Below are 17,645 nucleotides of genomic sequence, written 5' to 3' on the forward strand. Positions count from 1 at the left end.
GAGCTGCTTGTCCAAGCAGGTTGAAGTTCAACTGTGGGCAGCTGCAACCTGCTGCCATGTATCCTTCTATCTGGGGTGTAGTGTGCCTGGAGACCAAAGTGTCTGGGTATGTGCCAAATTCAGTGTCTCAGCTGAGCTGCTGGTGAGATCAAAGTAGTGAAGATGGGGGCACTGGTATGGTTGCCTCCAGAAACAGGCCAGTGTGTATGTGTGGCTGGATTTCCCTTGTAGCCCCAATAGAGATGCACTAAAAAGCTGACCACAGTGTGCCAGAGCTGCAGAGCGCTGTATTCAGATTTACAAGGGTGGCCCGGTAAAATGCCAAGAATGTGAAACACTGGCCTGGTTCATTTTGCCTTCAGTTGTGAAAACAGCAAATGGGTTCAACATTACTGTGTGTATCATGATGCTTCTTTAAAAAAAACCCCAAAAAACCAAAGAGCTTATGCGTTTGAGAGGCCTTGGTGGCATACAGAAACAATGTGGTCAGGGCTGTATCTGAATATAATTACTGCATTTTTCTTGCTTCCTCCAAGATGTTCATGAAACTTCATATTACTCTTACAAAATATTTATGTCTGCTTTTCTCAGATCAAGATTATTTACACCAATTGTCTCTGTAAAGGTCTCCACTGAGACTTCTCACTACTTCCTGCCTATGATATTTTTATTTTATTGCTCTTGGTTAGCTTTTCTTTTAATTATGCTCATCTAACTTCAGTACTGGCACATTTGTGTAAGGGCAGCCTGTGTAGGAAGTCCAAAAGGTGTGCACACCACAGATATTTCTCAGCAGAAAAGACGGACAGCAGATGCTGACGTTGCTTAGCTTGGGGTACTGTTGGTCTTTGTCAGTTTTTTGTTTACAACAAAACCTTATTACTCCACTACTGCATTTTTTCTTTTTAAGTAACAGACTTCACACACACCATTACATAGTAATAGCGAATGTATTACAAGCTAAAGTTGACTGCTCTTAGGGTTATCCAGGGAACCTGATCACAGAACCAGTGCTCTGAACCCCACCCCTGGGTCTAACCTCTCTGGACAGCATGTGCCAAGAGCTGCACACCTGCCTCTGACTGGGGACCTTAAATCAGCCAACAGGGAAGTGCCAAGGTGGGGATTTTTTTGTCCAGGCAAGGTTTTAGCTTCACTTCAGATGCAGAGCCAGGCACTTCTACCTGAATCAACATGCAAGTCAATTCTTTTGGAACTAGAGTACAGCTTGTGTGCAACCCAAGTGTTATTAGAGCCTTCTTTGTTAGATAACACAGTAGATAATAAAAAGTGCTTCCAGTGATGACAGAGTAGTTCAAACCCAGAACTCTCACATCTTGAATTAGTACCTGAACACAGCTGAAGACTCAGGCTTTATTTCTTGTCCAACGGCAGTATAGTAACTGATCGCTGTGACATTGCCTTAGCAGAAGCAGCTGAGAGGTCGTGTTTATAGAGGTAAACCAAACCAAACCAAAGCCCAGGCATGGCCCTGTGCTGGCACTCGATGATCACCCACACTCCCCGGCTGCCATCACAGGCCCTGGCACGGCTTTGGCCGCGTCCCCCCAGCACAACGCCCCCCTGGGGGCAGGGGTGACTGCACCAACACTGTTCCAGCAAGTGTCCTCTATCTGGAAAGGTATGAGCATCCCGGGTGAACTCCCAGCCCGCCGAACTAACGCGGAGCGATGAGACGGAGAGGGGAGGACAAACACCGCCCGCTCCCCCGCCGCTGTCAGGGCCGGTGGCCGCCGCTGTGCACAGCCCTTCCCGGGGGGGAAGACCCGCGAACCGAGCCGCTGAGATCCCGGTGACTCTCTACAGGAGCAGCATCTCCACTCCGCAAGCCGGGAATTCTGCCACCTCACGCCGCCTGGACCCACAAATAAGCAAGTGGCGGCGAAGGCTTGCAGCAACAGCGAGAAACAGACCGGAATAGCCTTTTCTTGCCCCTCCTTCGCTCCCCGCCACAGGAAGCGCATCCCCAAAAAAGGCTGAGGGCAGCTCCTGCCGCCCGACCCGCTGGCATTGCGCATGTGCTAATCCCGGCCCCCGTGCCAGGACTCTCAATGTCCGCTCGTGCTTCGCAGTAGCGGAAATTGGGTGTGCTTGCGGGACACGCGGCTATCGCTCTGCCCTTTTTCCGGGTCTGGCTTCACCCCAGTGTGGGCGGGGCGAGCGCCTTCGCGGGCCGCGATCAGCGCGGGTCTCGCGAGAGCTCCCCCTTTTCCCGGCCGGCGCGGAGCGAGGTGGGTGCCCGGGCTGGGGCTGCCGTTCCCTTCCCGGGGCTGCGGCGATACCGGGCCGGGCACGGAGCGGAGGCACCCGCGACACCCTCGCGGGGGGATGCGCCCGATTACCGCCTGCCCGGGGCCCGATGGCTGCCGTGGCGCCCGGCGCCGGGGTGGGGGCTGGCGGGGTTTCCCTCCGCCCTCCCCCGTTGGCGACCTGGGGGAGGCGGGAGGAGGGGGCTGGAGCTGGGAGCGGGGCCCGGGAGCGCCGCTCGAGCACCCGCTGAGGACACGTGAGGCTCTGGGAGCGGCGGGGCCGCCTCCCTGGGGCTCCCGGGGCCTCGGAGTGGGCCCGCGGTGATCAGGCCCCGCTCCCGGGACGATGTTCCTGTGTCGTGGTGGCACCGCCTGGAGCGGCGTGCTGGGGCTGGCGTGGGCCCTGGAGCACTTTGCCTTCGCTCTGGAGCGTCTGGCTGCGCAGCGGGATTGCAGAGTCCTGGCTGTAGCAGGTGACATGTGCCCGGTCACAGCCGAAGTGTACTTTTGCGTTGCAGAAAGGCCATGTTCAGCTCTAGCGCCAAGATTGTGAAGCCTAATGGCGAGAAGCCAGATGAATTCGAGTCTGGTATATCCCAGGTACGTGTGTGGCTTTTCCTTCTGCGGTTTGGTAACTTACTGCAAGTTACGGAGACAGTGTTGTGATAGTTGTCCAGAGCCTAAACTTTGAGTTTGAGACTGTCTAAATGTGTTCTCTTTCCTAGTTTTACTTGGGAAATGGGCCGGTTAGCCTCTGTTCCCAACAACTGAACTTGTTGCATGTCAGTGTGACTTATAGGAAGTTAAGTCTTTGATATTGACTGTGGTAAAAAGTTCATAGCTGCTCCCTGCCACAGTGAACAGGTTTCGGGCTCAAGGGTTCTTATGAATTAAAACATATGCAGTGGATTATTTTGCAACTTCACTTTTCTAGGCTCTGCTGGAGTTGGAAATGAACTCCGACTTAAAAGCTCAGCTGCGGGAGTTGAACATCACAGCAGCTAAGGTAGGTTGGACTTCTCCACAGAGACCTGCATGGGGACTTGCTCTGTGTGTATTTAATTTTTGTAAATGTTAATGTAGTAGATGCATATTTTCAGCCCTTTCTTAGGGCCTGTGGTGTTTTTATTGTCTGCTGTTGTGGCTTATCATCTTCTGGTACTTGTTTTTAGCACATAGAATTCTGTAATAGTGTTTTTCTTGGTAACTAGTCTGAAAAGTCATTATAAAAGCTCAAGTAGCAGTTTGGTATGTTAAATAAAAGGGTTTGAAAATGGTTGTTCTGCTTGCTGTCTCTGCAGACTAGGTTTGGGGTCTGAAACTGATTTTTTGCATGTGGATATTGGCTGGAAATGTAGGTGTTGCAGAGACTTCATCAGGAACGTCAACTCTCATGCACTTTGTAAAATCAGTTTGTTATGAATTTGTTATGCACCAAGTAATAGATGGTAGGTGGATTAGTGTGATAGTCTGACTTGATCATGTAGGTTAGCCTTCTTATACACTTCAGTTTTAGTTCATACAGGTGACTGAAACTTAAAGGAAGAAAAGGAAAAAGACAATTAGTGGAAAAGGAAGAAGAAAATTAGGGTTAGTCAGCCTGGGAGACTGGATGTCATCAATGAAGCTGGTCACTGCAATCAGAAACTTAAATAAGCTGCTTTTGATTCTTGCCCTGGCCCAGCAGTACAGACACTGGGGCATGGCTGCTTAGAGTGGAGTTAAAGAATCTGGTAGTGCAGAAAGCAGTTTGGGGTGTGAGTTCAGGGGACTTTCCTTCAGAAGAACCACATCCCTGCTGATTGAAGTACAGCAATGTGAGCCCTCCTCAGAGAGGGGCTTTTAGAAGTGTCTCTGTTGTTTACTTAGGTGCTTGATTTTATTTGTAAGAAATCTTCTGTGGGCATCTGAATTGGCCTACGTGGGAATGTAGCTGGTGAAAAACAATCCATCTTTCCATTCTGTTGGAGAATGAGGATGCCTCTGCAGCCAGGTTTGTGGGAAAAATGCTTTGTAAGCTATACAAACTTTAGGTTTGATCAATTGTAGGAGAATAAACCAGGGCAAAGGTAAAGTGTTGGGGTGTTGTAATCCTGCTGGCATTTGGAGGAGAAAGAAATGTTTTGATTGAGTAGTGATGCAGGTGTTGGCAAGTGGTGGACAGGTGATTTCCATGAAGCAGTAGCTCAAAAATATGAGATTTGTTAAATTAAGCTTTGTCTGCAGTCTGCTTTAGAGGCAAGTAATTTTTGAAGCTTTTTTATCTGCACGCAAGCTCTGTTGCAGATGTGATTGTAAGCATTCAGTATAGTTACTCTGGCATCTGAGTTTCGTACTGAAAAAAAATGAGCTTTGCTGTTCAGGGGATGTGACTCTGAAAGGAGTGGTGGCATTTATTGCCCAATCACTCCTTTACAGCAAAACAAGTGCTCTGATAAAGGGTTTTCTATTCGGTGTTTTGTCTTAAATGCATTAAGGCAGTACTGCTGTGTGATGTGCTCCACACCCCACAAAGTCGTAAGCAAGACTATCTTGTGCTCAGAGGATTCACCATCAAAGCAAACATTACTTCTCCGCCCCCAGGTAACATTGTACTTCTGTTTCAGGAAATTGAAGTGGGTGGTGGCAGAAAAGCCATCATTATCTTCGTACCAGTTCCTCAGCTGAAGTCCTTCCAGAAGATTCAGGTGCGGCTAGTTCGTGAGCTGGAGAAGAAATTTAGTGGAAAACATGTGGTGTTCATTGCTCAGGTAAAACATTTTAGAATCATAAAAATGTTGATTTGAAGGGATCTATGGAGGTGATCTAGTCCAGCCTCATGCATGAGCTGGGATTGCTGCCAGGATTAGATCAGGTCAGCCATGGTTTTGTCTGAGTCTTGAAAACATCCAAGATTCCACAGCCTCTCTAGATAACCTGTTCCAGTGCTGCATTACCCTTCTGTCTTGCCCATTCAAGGTAACAGTGATACAATGCATATTTTTGTTCCAGCAGGAAATGTTATGAGTGTCCTGTGGATGTTAGGTAAAATGATTTCAGCTGGCATCTGAGGCTGTGTAAACTTGGTGAGATGTGAAGCTTTTTCACGGGGATAGAACTTTCTTGTTCTGACCTCTCTTACTCCAGATGTTTGAGAAGCAGAACTTGAAAGTAAATGGGAGCAAATATTAATAGGTTCTTTACTAAACTTACATAATCTAAGCACTCAAAATTCAAGTTAATAGGAAAGGAAAAAAAAAGCTGACTTAAGTTCTAAATCTATGGGGGAGCTAAGGTGTGAAAAGGTAATGGAGGGCTTTCTGGGCAGTACTGAGAGGTGGACAAAGTGGAGAGCTGTCTGCAGAGTGGCCAAGCTGTTATTAGTGAAAAATACTTATTAATATAGTTTTAAGAGCCAGAGCACCTTACCCTGAATCTTCGTGTAACCAAGAAGGTTTATTTGAATGAGGTGCCTCTGGCTCACTTTACCTATGTGCTTGAGAATTCCTTGTCAGTTCAGTAATACGCGTTTTAGAGGGGACCATGTGCAGTTCTTCTGCTGTAGGTGAAGTGCTCTTGAGTATGACATGACCCAGTTTGGATTATGGTAACCCCATCATGAATACAGTCATGGAAAAGCTGTGGTGTGATGGTAGAAAATACTTCAGGAGGCTACAGTTGCAAGTAAAACTCAATGTTTTAAAACATCTACCTTTGGAGTAGGGAAGTAGAAAATAAGTTTTACTGATCTTAGGTGCTATAAATTCCTTTAAAGCCTACTTTCGGAACAGGTTACATTTTAGCCAGAGTTTAATCTGAATTGTGTAATACATCTCATTATTCAAACTAATGTCACCTAGCTGTCTGTGGGACTGAGCTCACTACACTGGGTTGCACCAGAGGCTCAGTCTCACAGAAATTGTAAAATTCTCTGGAATTCCTTTTCCCTGGGAAGTGTGTCCACATTGCTAATGAGACCCAGTAAACTACTGTGGCTGTATTTATGGGAAGAGGGGATGAAGTACAAAACTTTTATTTCAGTGCACTGAATACAAGGTTAGTAATTGCAAAATAAAGAAATACAGCACTTCAGCTTCTGCAAGTAACCTGAGGTTCTAATGATGGTGTAGCTTTGAGTATCCTTAACTCTCCCTTTTTGATTTTTTTCATGCATTTTCTGGCTGGGGGGAGAAGGTATATGTGTTGATGTTTTTGAGTATATTGGAACCACTAGATACTGAGAAATCCCTTTGTTGTTGTTTTATTTTCCTTAACAGAGAAGGATTCTACCTAAGCCAACAAGAAAAAGCCGCACAAAAAACAAGCAAAAGCGTCCCAGGAGGTTAGTAAATAATACTGATTCAGTATGACAGCCTTCTTTTGTAACTGGTAGTTTAGTCAAATAATGGTTAGTTGAGTTTTTGAGAAGCGATTGAAGTGTTTAAGTGGTCTTGTCCTTTCTCCTACTGCTTGAAATAGTATCTGCCGTTTGACTGCCAAAGTGTGCAGTAGAAAGCTCATCTTTGGGTACTGTGTTGCATTTCTTAGCACTCTATCTGTATTTCCAGCTACAGCTGTAGCTGATTTTTAGCCAGCAGTGCTGACTTAAGAAACCCCAATTTGCTGTCTGTTATCACAGTGTGCTGACAAGAATTATTTTTTTCTAAGTTGTAGGAAGAGCCACTTCCACTTCACATGTTAAACTTGTACAGAAGTCAAGGCTGGCACACTGAAGGGGATGCAAAGAGGGAGAGAGTGGCTGAGGAGGGGTATAGGTATGAGTAGTAGTCCCTCTGGGTATGAATTTATTAGCAATAGTATAGTCATTTGTGTTAAATGGCCTCCCTTGCTCTTATCTAGTCTCTTGATTGCTAGACATGCAACACTGCTATGTCTCTCTGGATGTCAGTGCCTCATTATGTTGTTCTGCATCTTGCTGTGTCATTACGTAGTCTGTCTTAAAAGTTTATCCTCTTTATGAGATGTGGCATGTCCTGCAACTTCTCCCAGCCCCAGTATTATACCTGTCATATGTGTTACTGTGTTTTGCCATCTTTAAGCATAGATTTTAAAACTACAATTTCATAGTACTCATCTGCAGTCCTGCCTTTGGAGGACTCTGCCTGTGTTCTGTTAAAACTAGTATCACACAATGGCTGGAGAAGTTGGCATCTGTGTCTGTGATTAGCATCCTGCCATTTTCTGCATGAGGGAAGGCAAGTGTGCAGGACTGTCCCTGTCTGGACCTGAGAGAGGTCAGGCTGGTAGTGTAAAACTGCTGTATGCATTGCAAAGCATAGAAATGTGATTGATGTTGGTCTCCCTTGGCTATCCCAATATTCACAGGTCTCAAGTGCTGCTGTAGACACAGGTCTTATCTACTAGTGGTACTGCCTTGAAACTGAAGATGGAGATGCTGGAAATCTTATTAGTCCTTTAGACTCATGCAAAATAGCTTGGGCTAATTTTTCTCACTTTGGCTCGCTTCTGGACAGTTCAAGAACACACATGTAGACATCAGTCTTCAAAGTGTGGACTAAACTTACTAGCTAGTCTTTTCCTATAATACACTGGAGTTCTAAGCCACTTGGCCTTAGGCAGATGAAGAAACCAGTGTTTTCAAAACTGGGTCTGCTATGAATGTATTCTGTGTAGCTGAAGATATTTGCACACTCTTCCAGTAAGTGTCTCTGGCAGAATTGCAGGTGGGACAGTTTGGCTTCAATTTAAATAAAATATTCCTTAAATAGGTAGAAATAGAAGAATGTTTCGGGGCTGTTACAAAGCAATGTGTGATCTAAAAGGTCAGAAACCTGGCTACTTTTTCCCCTTGTCACTAAGTTCCTGCACTCACTGTAGAATTTGGCTTTTATTTTTGCATAACCTGTGATAGTGTGGTATTGTCACACTGTGGCATTAAGGAGAAAAATGCTACTGAATTTTCAGCTAAGGCATGCTTGCAAAAGGCTTGACAAACCAAGGTTTTCAAGAGGATGTGTTTTAATGATACAAATGTGGCATTTCAGCCGTACACTTACTGCAGTGCACGATGCTATCCTTGAAGACCTGGTCTTCCCAAGTGAAATTGTGGGCAAGAGAATCCGCGTAAAACTGGACGGCAGCAGGCTTATAAAAGTCCATCTGGACAAAGCACAGCAGAACAATGTTGAACACAAGGTAAATGTAAAAACTTACTTTCTCATGCAGGTCAGGATGGCATTCTGACATCACTAAGAGACTGCTTAGTGATACAGCAAAAGAGTCCCTTTTGGCTTTTGGCAGTAGAGATGCTTCTGTTTGTATCTCAAATAGAGTGCTGAAGATGAGGCAAGATAGTTTTAAACTAAAACTCTAGTTCTACTTGCTAAAACCCCTGGATTGTAAAGTAGCTATATTGGTTCCTTTCATGGGAACAGACTGTGTTTTGTTGGGGGGTTTGTATGTTTAGGAATCAGTTAGGTTGTTTGTTTTATTTAGTTGGTTTTATTGTTTTTCAAGTGAAGCACTTAGTTTTGACCTTAAACAGATGTGCTTAATACAGCCTGCACTTTGCCTGGATTTTTTGTAGAGGGGTTTGTTTGGGCCTGCTCGGCTCTCAAGGTCTCCCATGGTTGCAAATCAAAGCATTTCCAAATACTCTTCAGAAAATGTATCTTCTGTGTAAACACTCAGCCATCTTCATCTAGAAGAAAATTAGCCTCAGAGCTCATGTCAGAGTGAAGATGAAGTGGCAAATAGTAGAGTATATTAAATATGTTAACTTAGAGTTACTTTTTTACACAGCATGTATAAACAAGATTATTTTTCTTCACAGGTGGAAACATTTTCTGGTGTCTACAAGAAGCTCACAGGCAAAGATGTGGTGTTTGAATTTCCAGAATTCCAGCTGTAAAGTGCAAAAAATGGCTGAATAAACAACTGTTCATATAACAGAGTAATTTCATTTAAATTTTGAATTCCATAAACGCAGATGGGGATTAACTGGTTCATAGGACTTCTCTACTGTCTGGAGAGTGACACTTGTGTATCCAATATTAAGTCCACCAGCATTTTAACGGTAGCCCTCTTAGGTTGTTCTTGGCGCTGTTGCAACACAGCTCTGGACAAAAGAGTCCAGAGTCTGCAAAAAGAATTGGCAGTGAAAAACCTAAGTACTCTGAGTCTCACCTTTTGGGGATAATGTGGAGAATTACTGTAGAGCAGTGGAACTGCTGAGTTTTGCACACAAGAATACCAGTTGGAGACCTGCATGTTCCTGACACAGGAAGAAGTCTACATAGCAGGTGATGTGTGACTTCTGAAATACGAAGCAATGACATCTGAATAAGGGGTCTGAATTCTTAGGAAATGTGTTGGGGAAGGTATAGGTTGAATTTGAGGTAACTTAAATTGCTCTAAGTGGCAAAATTGCCTTCTAGTTGTTACCTAAAAGCAGGTCCTGTACCTTCTGAACTATATCAGAAGGAAATGGGGAGAAAGTTTCACTTCTGTGAAAATGTGCTTGACTACATTACTGGACATAAACTACAATTTTTTAGCTATTGATCTGGCTTTCAGAAATGTTTGGGATATTTTTTAAGTGATGTTTTAACATGGTTCAGTACATGCTTGGTGGTGCAGAGAGAGGTGGGGAAGGACTATGTGTTTTGGCATCCAAAAGCTGAGTGGTAGTGTCCCATTTTTACTTCAGTATCTTTGTTTAGAATCACTTTACACAAGCTCAGAGGGGAGCATGGAGTTGGGCATGTAAAGTTCTGAGCAAATTACATGAATTACTCCTAGCAGCCTGTTCAGTACAGTCAGTCTTTAAAACAGTAAAAGACAACTAGTTATGGAGTCAGTCTATTTGGTGGAGAGCTAAGTTGGGAAGAAGTTGTGTAATAGGAGCTCTTAATAACTTGCATTTTCCTACCTGAGAGTAAATGGAGGACAAGTACCACATACTGAGGGTCTTTGTATCTTTACTTCCTTTTCCCATTTACTGTGGTTTTGATTGCTTCCCATTTGACACCTCTTCTTTAGCTGTGGAGAGAGGAAAGGTTAAAACAAGTTCTGTGTTGCTTTTGCATTGAAAAACTCAAGACTTTAACACAAGTTATGGCATGACTTAGTAGGGCAGGACAGATAGCTGTGTGCTGTTAACTTTTGGTTCAGAGAATGCAAAGAGAAGGAAAATATGTGCCCTGATGCAATTAGTGGGTAATTTCCTGCTACTTGCTGACAAGGCTTGAATGTTTGCACAAAAAGCAGGCTGTATCTTTGAAGAAGTTGCCTTGCCTTAAAGCCTTTTCCTACCTCCTTTTCAAACTTCTGTCTCTGGAGGATAATTTAATTCCTTCTTTATTCCTTGACTATTTATTGTTTGTCTTGAGTGATTCAGCAGAAGAGAATTCATCTACTTCCCTTAGAATTAGATGAGGGGATTTGTTAGGTATAGAAGAACTGCAAAACCTGTCTCCTTTTGTGGAGAATAATAGTAAAAGACCTTACACTAGGAGTGCCAGAACTTTTGAATTTTAAATTTTCACTGCTAAAATGGATATTTCTTAGATTGGAAATGCCACCCGCTCCAGTCCTCCCAAAATAATTCCAGTCTTGAGTCAGACATTACTAAGCTTCCTGCTACAACAGTCACAGATGGCAGCCTGTGCAAATAGATCTTCGCTGGTGTGGGTTGGAAGAAGCAGTCTGGGGAGTATTTGGAGGCTTACCAGATGTTAACTATCTTTAGTTAGAGGTTGGTGAGTCTGCTGGGACTGTGTAACCTCTGCAAGAAGAGGTGATCCTCAGCAGGCTTCAGTAGACAGCATTTCTTATTTCATGGTGAAATGTAACTCAGATTTGATCTCTTCATCATAATAAAAATATTATTAGAGTTTCTTTTGAAGTACTGGGAGGGAGTAGGTGGGGGAGGAGAAATCTAGTAAACTGAATGTAAAGCTTGCAAATGTTCCCAGGCATTGCCAGCTGGCTATAGATTTTTCTTGGCTCTTGTTGCAAGCCCTTTTGAACTATATGAAATGCAAAGGCCCATGATGGCCCCATAAGCAAATTCTTTGAGTGAAAGGATAACACTGTCAAAACCCTTTATGGTTTTTACATCAACTAAGCTACAAGTAAAGGTGGATATTTGTGGCATAAAATGAGGCTGTGTGCTTTGCAAAAGACTTTAGTCCTAGTTTCCCTTCAGTCACAGACTCCCTCGTGTGTTTGTGTCAGCGATCCAGTCAGACAATTCCCTCTGTCCCTTGACAAGCATATCAAGTGCATGCCTGCAATCTGGAAAGTCAGTTGATGCCATCTGGTCAAGTGCTAATGAGGCTGCTGGAATGCTAGCGTCAAATGTTACCTTAACCTAAGCAGACTCCGTGTGAGATGATGCTAGACTTTTTCCTATATCTTTCCTATACTGGCACAGTTGAACTCTGACCATGTGATTCCTCACTGAGTTTTATCAGCTGCTCTGGGTGAAAATGGGGGCATTCTGTACTAAGACCCTGTGCAGCCGTAGTATGTGAGTGATATCAATGTGAAGAGACAGCCATATATTGAACAGTATGAAAAGACCAGTTCTTTCCTGTAGTAGCCCCAAATGAGAAGCAAGGAAAGGTTTTGCATCTATTAGGTGCTCTTGAGCCTTCCACCTAATATTAGAGCTTTAGTTGTTTATTTCATGTGCAGCCTTTCACAAATGTCTCCAAATATTTTTTGTCTATATGGAAGCCTGTACCCTGGTGATTTTAATTTGAAAAGGTCTGTAGGTGTGTCACAATTCTAGTGTGGCAGAACTTGCTTGAAGTTTTGGGTGGTAAGTGCTTAACCTATCTTGTATTAATATGGTAATATATGATAACATCATGTTTGAGTAGCCCTTCTTGAGTGCAGGTGGGAACACCTGGTGAGTTTTAGTGTAGCGATACTCCCAGCAGTGTGTGAAGGAAGTCCTATCACTCCTGCATTGTGGACTGAAATAATCTATTTTCTATGCTTTTGTTTTTTCTGAATTTTTTAAGTGGGAGGCCTGAGTTTGATTCTTGGTTACATTTGGAAGTCAGAGCAATGCCCAAAGCTAGGCCTTTTCTACTTTGTGGGATGTGCTCTCTCGGCCACTAGAAGTGTATCAGAATGACAGAAATAAAGGTACTGATTACAGAAAGTCATGAAGCCTCACAGAAAGAAGGCTGTGGTGCCAGGCTGTGGGAGTGTGAGTTTTCCTCTCCTCCATAGGGCTCTGACTGCAACATTGATCAGTGCCATTACTTGACTGCTTTTTAATCAAGTGACTTTGCTCTGCCCTTTGCTCCCCACCTTAAGAGTGCTCCTGTGAAAAACCTACCTTCTGCTGAGAGCAGAGACAAAAGTGACATGAAATCTCTTTGTACTAGTGCTCTGTTCCCTGCGGAGAGCAACAGGTAAAGGATCTTATGTCTTACCGTCAAGAGGATGAAGTTTGTTGAATTTGTTACAGTCTGTGAGTTCAGGTATCTCCTCCTCTACCTTCCAGTTACTGTTACTCTTTCTTGTTTTCAGGAAAATCATTCTTATCTTAACAATACGCACTTGCTGCTAGCTGTTGCTAACTGATGAATAGCTAACGTTTTTCATTATTGGATATCGAGTTAACATGTCTGGCTCAGTTGTGTTCTGCCCCTGGAGCAGCAAAGATAGAATTAAATCCAAGCACTGAAGAGAATTTCAGTTTCAGAGATGAGGACTAACAGAAAAAGCACTACTGCTGCAAAACGTTAGTGCAACATCACTAATGAAGTTGAAGGCCAGATTTTACACAGCTGCAAATAAAATTAATGCTGTGTTTTGCTGTGTCTGCACTCATCTTTCCCACTATACATCTCACGTATTGCACAGGAGAGGTGGTAAGGATAGCTGCTGGTGTCTACCTGCCCACAGAGGTGCAGTGGTGTTGGGGCTGTGCTAAGGAAAGTGATTCGGATGGATATCTTCAGAAGGATAGATCTACAGACTGGTTTTTACCAGACATATCTTAATGTTTAATAATTAAAGTTTCCTATTTGCATGGCTAAGCAGTTACTGTTATGTGAAGCCAGAGGGAATGGGACACATCATTAATTATCTCGAGAGCGGAGGAGGGGTTCCACTTCGTGTGCCTGTACATGTCTGTACCATGGAGGAGTCCTGCCTCTTCGGGAGTATTTTGGGAGTGCCCTGGGAGCCTTACTAAGGGCTGGTTAGCGAGGCAGCCCTTACTTTCAAGAGCCAGAACAGCATTTGTGATGGCCTGCAATAAACTGAGCTCAAGCAATTGAGCTCAGATATTGATTTATTAAGGAGTTTGGGCATTGGAAATTTTCATCCCTTGGGAATATCTGACTGGGAATGTTGCTGATACTATTGGATGCTTTGCTAAACCCAAGGGAGAATCAGGTGTGGCTGGAACACTTACTGGTGAAGACTGAGGCAAAAAAGTTGTTGAGTGCCTTGGCCTTCTCCATGTCCCAGGTAAGCAGGTATCCTGTTTCCTCGCCAAGGAGGACCCACATTTTCCTTTTATCACTGATGTACCTAAGGAAGGTTTTCTTGTTGCCTTTAACATCTCTGGCCAGATTTAATTTTTAATTCTCTCAGGGCTTTAGCTTTCCTAACATGACCCCTGGTTACTCAGACAATCTCTCTGTATTCTTCCCAGGCTACCTGTCCTCGCTTCCACTCTGTGTAGGCTTCCTTTTTGTGTTTCAGTTTGTCCAGGAGTTTGTTGCTCATCTGTGTAGGCTAGTATACCATAGTCTCTGGAGGCTATCCCTCTTCATCCAGCAAGGGCCACTGAAAGTCTTTTGGATCAGCTCTTAGGTGCTACAGTGTCTCAGGCAGGCATGTTAACATAATAAAGAACTTTAGCTTAATTGCCAACAGCTACTGCAACCTGCTGATGGCCTGAGCTGCTCCCATTTGGTCCATGCATCAGAACACCAGTTTGCACAGAGTAGCCTGATTTAGATGATGTAAGCAATATGGCTACACAGCTTCCACTTGGCTTTCAGGGTGGGCAAAAGTTATTTATTCCCTTCTGTATAGGGACTATGCCTTTTTCTCTCTTACGTGAAAGAAAACTATGTACTCACTTATTTTTCCCTTTCTTAGAGAAAGCACTTCTGCTGCATTTATAGTGTTTACCCTTTCCTTTTGAATTCTGTTAATTTATGTTTGTTTTCACTTCTCCATCCCCAGTGTTGAATCCTACCTTTTCTACTAACTTTTCCTGAATGGCTCAATTTCTCCCTTGAATTCTTTTTCTTGCCTCAAAGTTATTTGCATATGTTTACAGGGAGAGTAGATATGTATGTAAATGGAATTGTCTTTGCCATGGTAATATGATCTTCAAAGGCTTGGACTGCAGTCACTTTGCTGCATTCTTTACATAAAATGTTTGTCTTGGCAAGTCACTGCCAACAGAGTGCTGCAAGGGCCCAATCCTGCTAATTGCCTTCTGCTCCCACTGAACTCATGGGGCTTATATGTAAAAAAAAATCCCCAAAACTTTCAAATTAGAGTTGTGTGTTCTTTACGCAGTTATGTTCATGTTCTACCATTTTGTCTTTTCTTTACTGATGTGATCTGGAAGTGATCATTGGTTCTTAATTTTTCATGACCATTTGGTGTGTGTTAAAATACAGGAGTCTGTAGCAATGGAGGGGGGTAGCTAGGTTCCAGTCCAACATTGGTGGTTTAGGAGAGGTCTGCCTTTATGAAGGTAGGAGTCTCATACTCAGGGAGTCCTGAGAATGAGACATCACTACCTCTTTTCGTACCTGTTTTTTGTCTTTACCAGCAAAGCTGGTCAGTGTATGCTTTGCTGTGGGCTGCAAAATCATGAGCTGTGGTGGGTAAGGAAGTTGCACACCCCAGGGCTGGGGAGAGAGGATACGTAATCTCGTGAGCAAAGCAGAAAGAGTGCATCAGTACCATGTGTCATCAGCTTGTATTGCAAGCCCCACCGCAAAATTCTCAGTGGAGTGGACCTATGCCTTCCACCAGAGTGGATCTGAGAGGTGATAAGGTGAACACACACGTGATTCTACTGCAGCGTCCTCAAGTCTCTCAGTCTAAAACCTTTTCTGTGTTCTAATACTTTCCTGATCTTAGGACTGTGGAAGATGGAAAAGAACCTCCTGCTACTGCCCTTAGATCCCATCCTGTTCTTCCAGTAAGAGGTCACATATTGGGAGTTACCCAGGCTCCCAGCCCTCTGGGTGCTTGCTTACAGCATGACCCCTCAAACCTTAGCTGGAAAAACTGCGAGGGAGGAAGAGTGGCATAGGGTGCAGACAGATAATTCACAAGCTTTTTTTGTAGCTATCAGAGCTACTGTCTTGCAAATATAGCAGCTATTCATTAGGGAATATTAATTGGTATAGTCGTAAGTGCTACTCTATTTGCTCTGGAAACTGAGAGAGAAGCCATTTATATCTGTTGAAGTATAAACTTCTGTAACAGTGGGGGGTGTTCTCAAAATCCCACTTACCACAGGCAGCTGGCCCCAGTTTTTTTCCTACTTGAACATATGTGGAGTACTGTGGTTTACCCAGGGCTCAAACTAGTCTAGCTGTTTAAGGTAAAAATCAGAATTGTTTATTTAGAAGCTATTTTTGATATCACAAAAGTGATATCAAAAGGTGTTTCAAAAAGAAATAATTTGTGAAGATGCTTGCCATGTGGATAATTTAGCACTTAGGTTGTTGTGGAGTGTTGAGATGTGGCTCTGAAATAGTTGCATGTTTTACTCAAGTCAAGAATGCTGCAGGCAATTGCAAGAACAGGGAGAATTTCAGTAAGGGGAAGAGTGTGTTAATTAGCCATGCAAGATGTTCACACTTGCTGCTGTGTTTCATATGTTTTCATATCTGCTGAAGCAAAGCAAGAAAAGTGTTGTGCTGGGGCAGTGTGCAGGCATGGCTTAGAGCTGAGTAGATGTAAATGGTTAAAAAGGGGTTCTCTGCTAGAGAGGAGGAGGGGAAAGTAAGAGTGCATTCCCAAAAAAGTACATTCCCAAAATAAAAAGCTTACATCATGGACCTCTTCAGTTTTCCCACACTTCTTTCCTAATTATTGTCCTGCAGGACAGCTGATCTATTTCAAACAGGAAGCTGTTTACAGATAACACTTGCAACTGTTTTGTCTGATTTGTTGAACTGTCGAAAAGCAAAAGACAACCTCTTTTCAAATTAAAAACTGTCAGACTTCTGTAAACAGCAGCAATGAGGTTCATCTGTGCAGTGTCCCTGCAGGCACAGAGCGTTCTGCAGTTCCCATTTTCTCAGCAGCCATAAGGTAAGAGACTTTTATGCTTTAATTCTGTAGAAGCAAGTAGAGGAAAAAGTCCGTGTTTGTTAGGGGGCTGCCTTGTATAAGACAAAATATGATTGACAATCCCCAAATAGTAAGGGAAGGTAAGGAAAAAAAGAGCTTGATATCTGTCGGGTAACACTGGACCTTTCTACTGTGAAGCACCCATGTGGGTTAGATCACTGAATTCCTGTTTCGTTTAAGGGGGGTTGTATTTAAAATGTACAAATGCCATTGGAAGAGCTCACTTCCCTTTTAACAGGGAAGGACAAAACAGTATATGAATTTTAACTTTTTCTACAATTGAAACTTATTTTACTTCATTAATGGGTTGTAATTCCTGTTAACAGATATAGGCAGTTCTCTGTTTTCTGCTTTAAAAAGTGATCTTTTAATACAGCTGCAAGGCTGGCATTGCAGAAGTGAAACATGACAGAGGGTCCAGTAAGAGCTGGAATTACACCACTGGATAATTAAGAGCAATCTCAATGAAAACCAAATCATGCTGGAAGTAGTACTGTGCAGAAATGCTTAATGAGATATAAGGATGTGTAAAGATAAAAAATCTTGTTCTAAATGAGGAGGGATATGAGAATAAACCATACTTTGGTAAGCAGAAGGGCACGTATGTCTGCTTTTCAGTTATGAGCTATGAAAAATTGAGATTCATAAGGGATTTGCAAGTTTCCATTCTGACCTCTGTGCATACATACAAATGTGCTCAGTATAGGCAGTGAAATTCAGAAGGGGGATTGTTTTCGAGCAAAATCAAATAGATGTGGAGAATCTTACCCAACTTTACTTGCCATATAGTGAAACAGAGCAACTGGACTGGAAATACTACAACTTTGACCCTTGGGTGTTGAAAGATTTTTAAAATATGGCAAATGTAAAAACTGTTACCCTATGTTTTCCTCTCTGTAGCTGAGATCTTTTATATTTCATATCTGTATGATCGTTTACATGATCACGAACATTTAAGGCATTACAGTGATCAGAAAATACAATACAAACACTGATTTAAAAGTCTCACTTATAACAATGATACCATCCCTAAAATGTTAGTATGTTACTTAT

General features: G+C 43.2%; 2 protein-coding genes across 7 annotated transcripts in view; both read left to right on the top strand.

Annotated features, from left to right (window-relative positions):
• Nucleotides 1-2,132: 2,132 nt before the first annotated feature.
• Nucleotides 2,133-9,179, top strand: RPS7 (ribosomal protein S7). Its single transcript, XM_064650473.1, has 7 exons — nt 2,133-2,252; nt 2,789-2,870; nt 3,205-3,276; nt 4,877-5,020; nt 6,527-6,591; nt 8,276-8,426; nt 9,064-9,179. Exons 2-7 carry the CDS (start codon nt 2,796-2,798, stop codon nt 9,139-9,141), a joined length of 585 nt encoding a protein of 194 aa, XP_064506543.1. The 5' UTR covers nt 2,133-2,252; nt 2,789-2,795; the 3' UTR covers nt 9,142-9,179.
• An 8-nt stretch (nt 9,180-9,187) lies between these two features.
• The window catches only part of COLEC11 (collectin subfamily member 11), a 45,489-nt gene continuing 37,031 nt past the window's right edge, over nt 9,188-17,645 (top strand). For 3 of the 6 annotated variants that reach the window (XM_064650468.1, XM_064650469.1, XM_064650471.1), the window contains exon 1: nt 9,188-9,532. The gene's annotated coding sequence lies outside the window, so the exon portion shown is untranslated. Of the gene's footprint in view, nt 9,533-12,994; nt 16,554-17,645 lie in introns of those variants that run through there. The other 3 variants (XM_064650470.1, XM_064650467.1, XM_064650472.1) reach the window with 1 other exon arrangement.

The sequence above is a fragment of the Pseudopipra pipra genome, chromosome 3 (assembly GCF_036250125.1).
Source record: "Pseudopipra pipra isolate bDixPip1 chromosome 3, bDixPip1.hap1, whole genome shotgun sequence".
Lineage (NCBI taxonomy): Eukaryota > Metazoa > Chordata > Aves > Passeriformes > Pipridae > Pseudopipra > Pseudopipra pipra.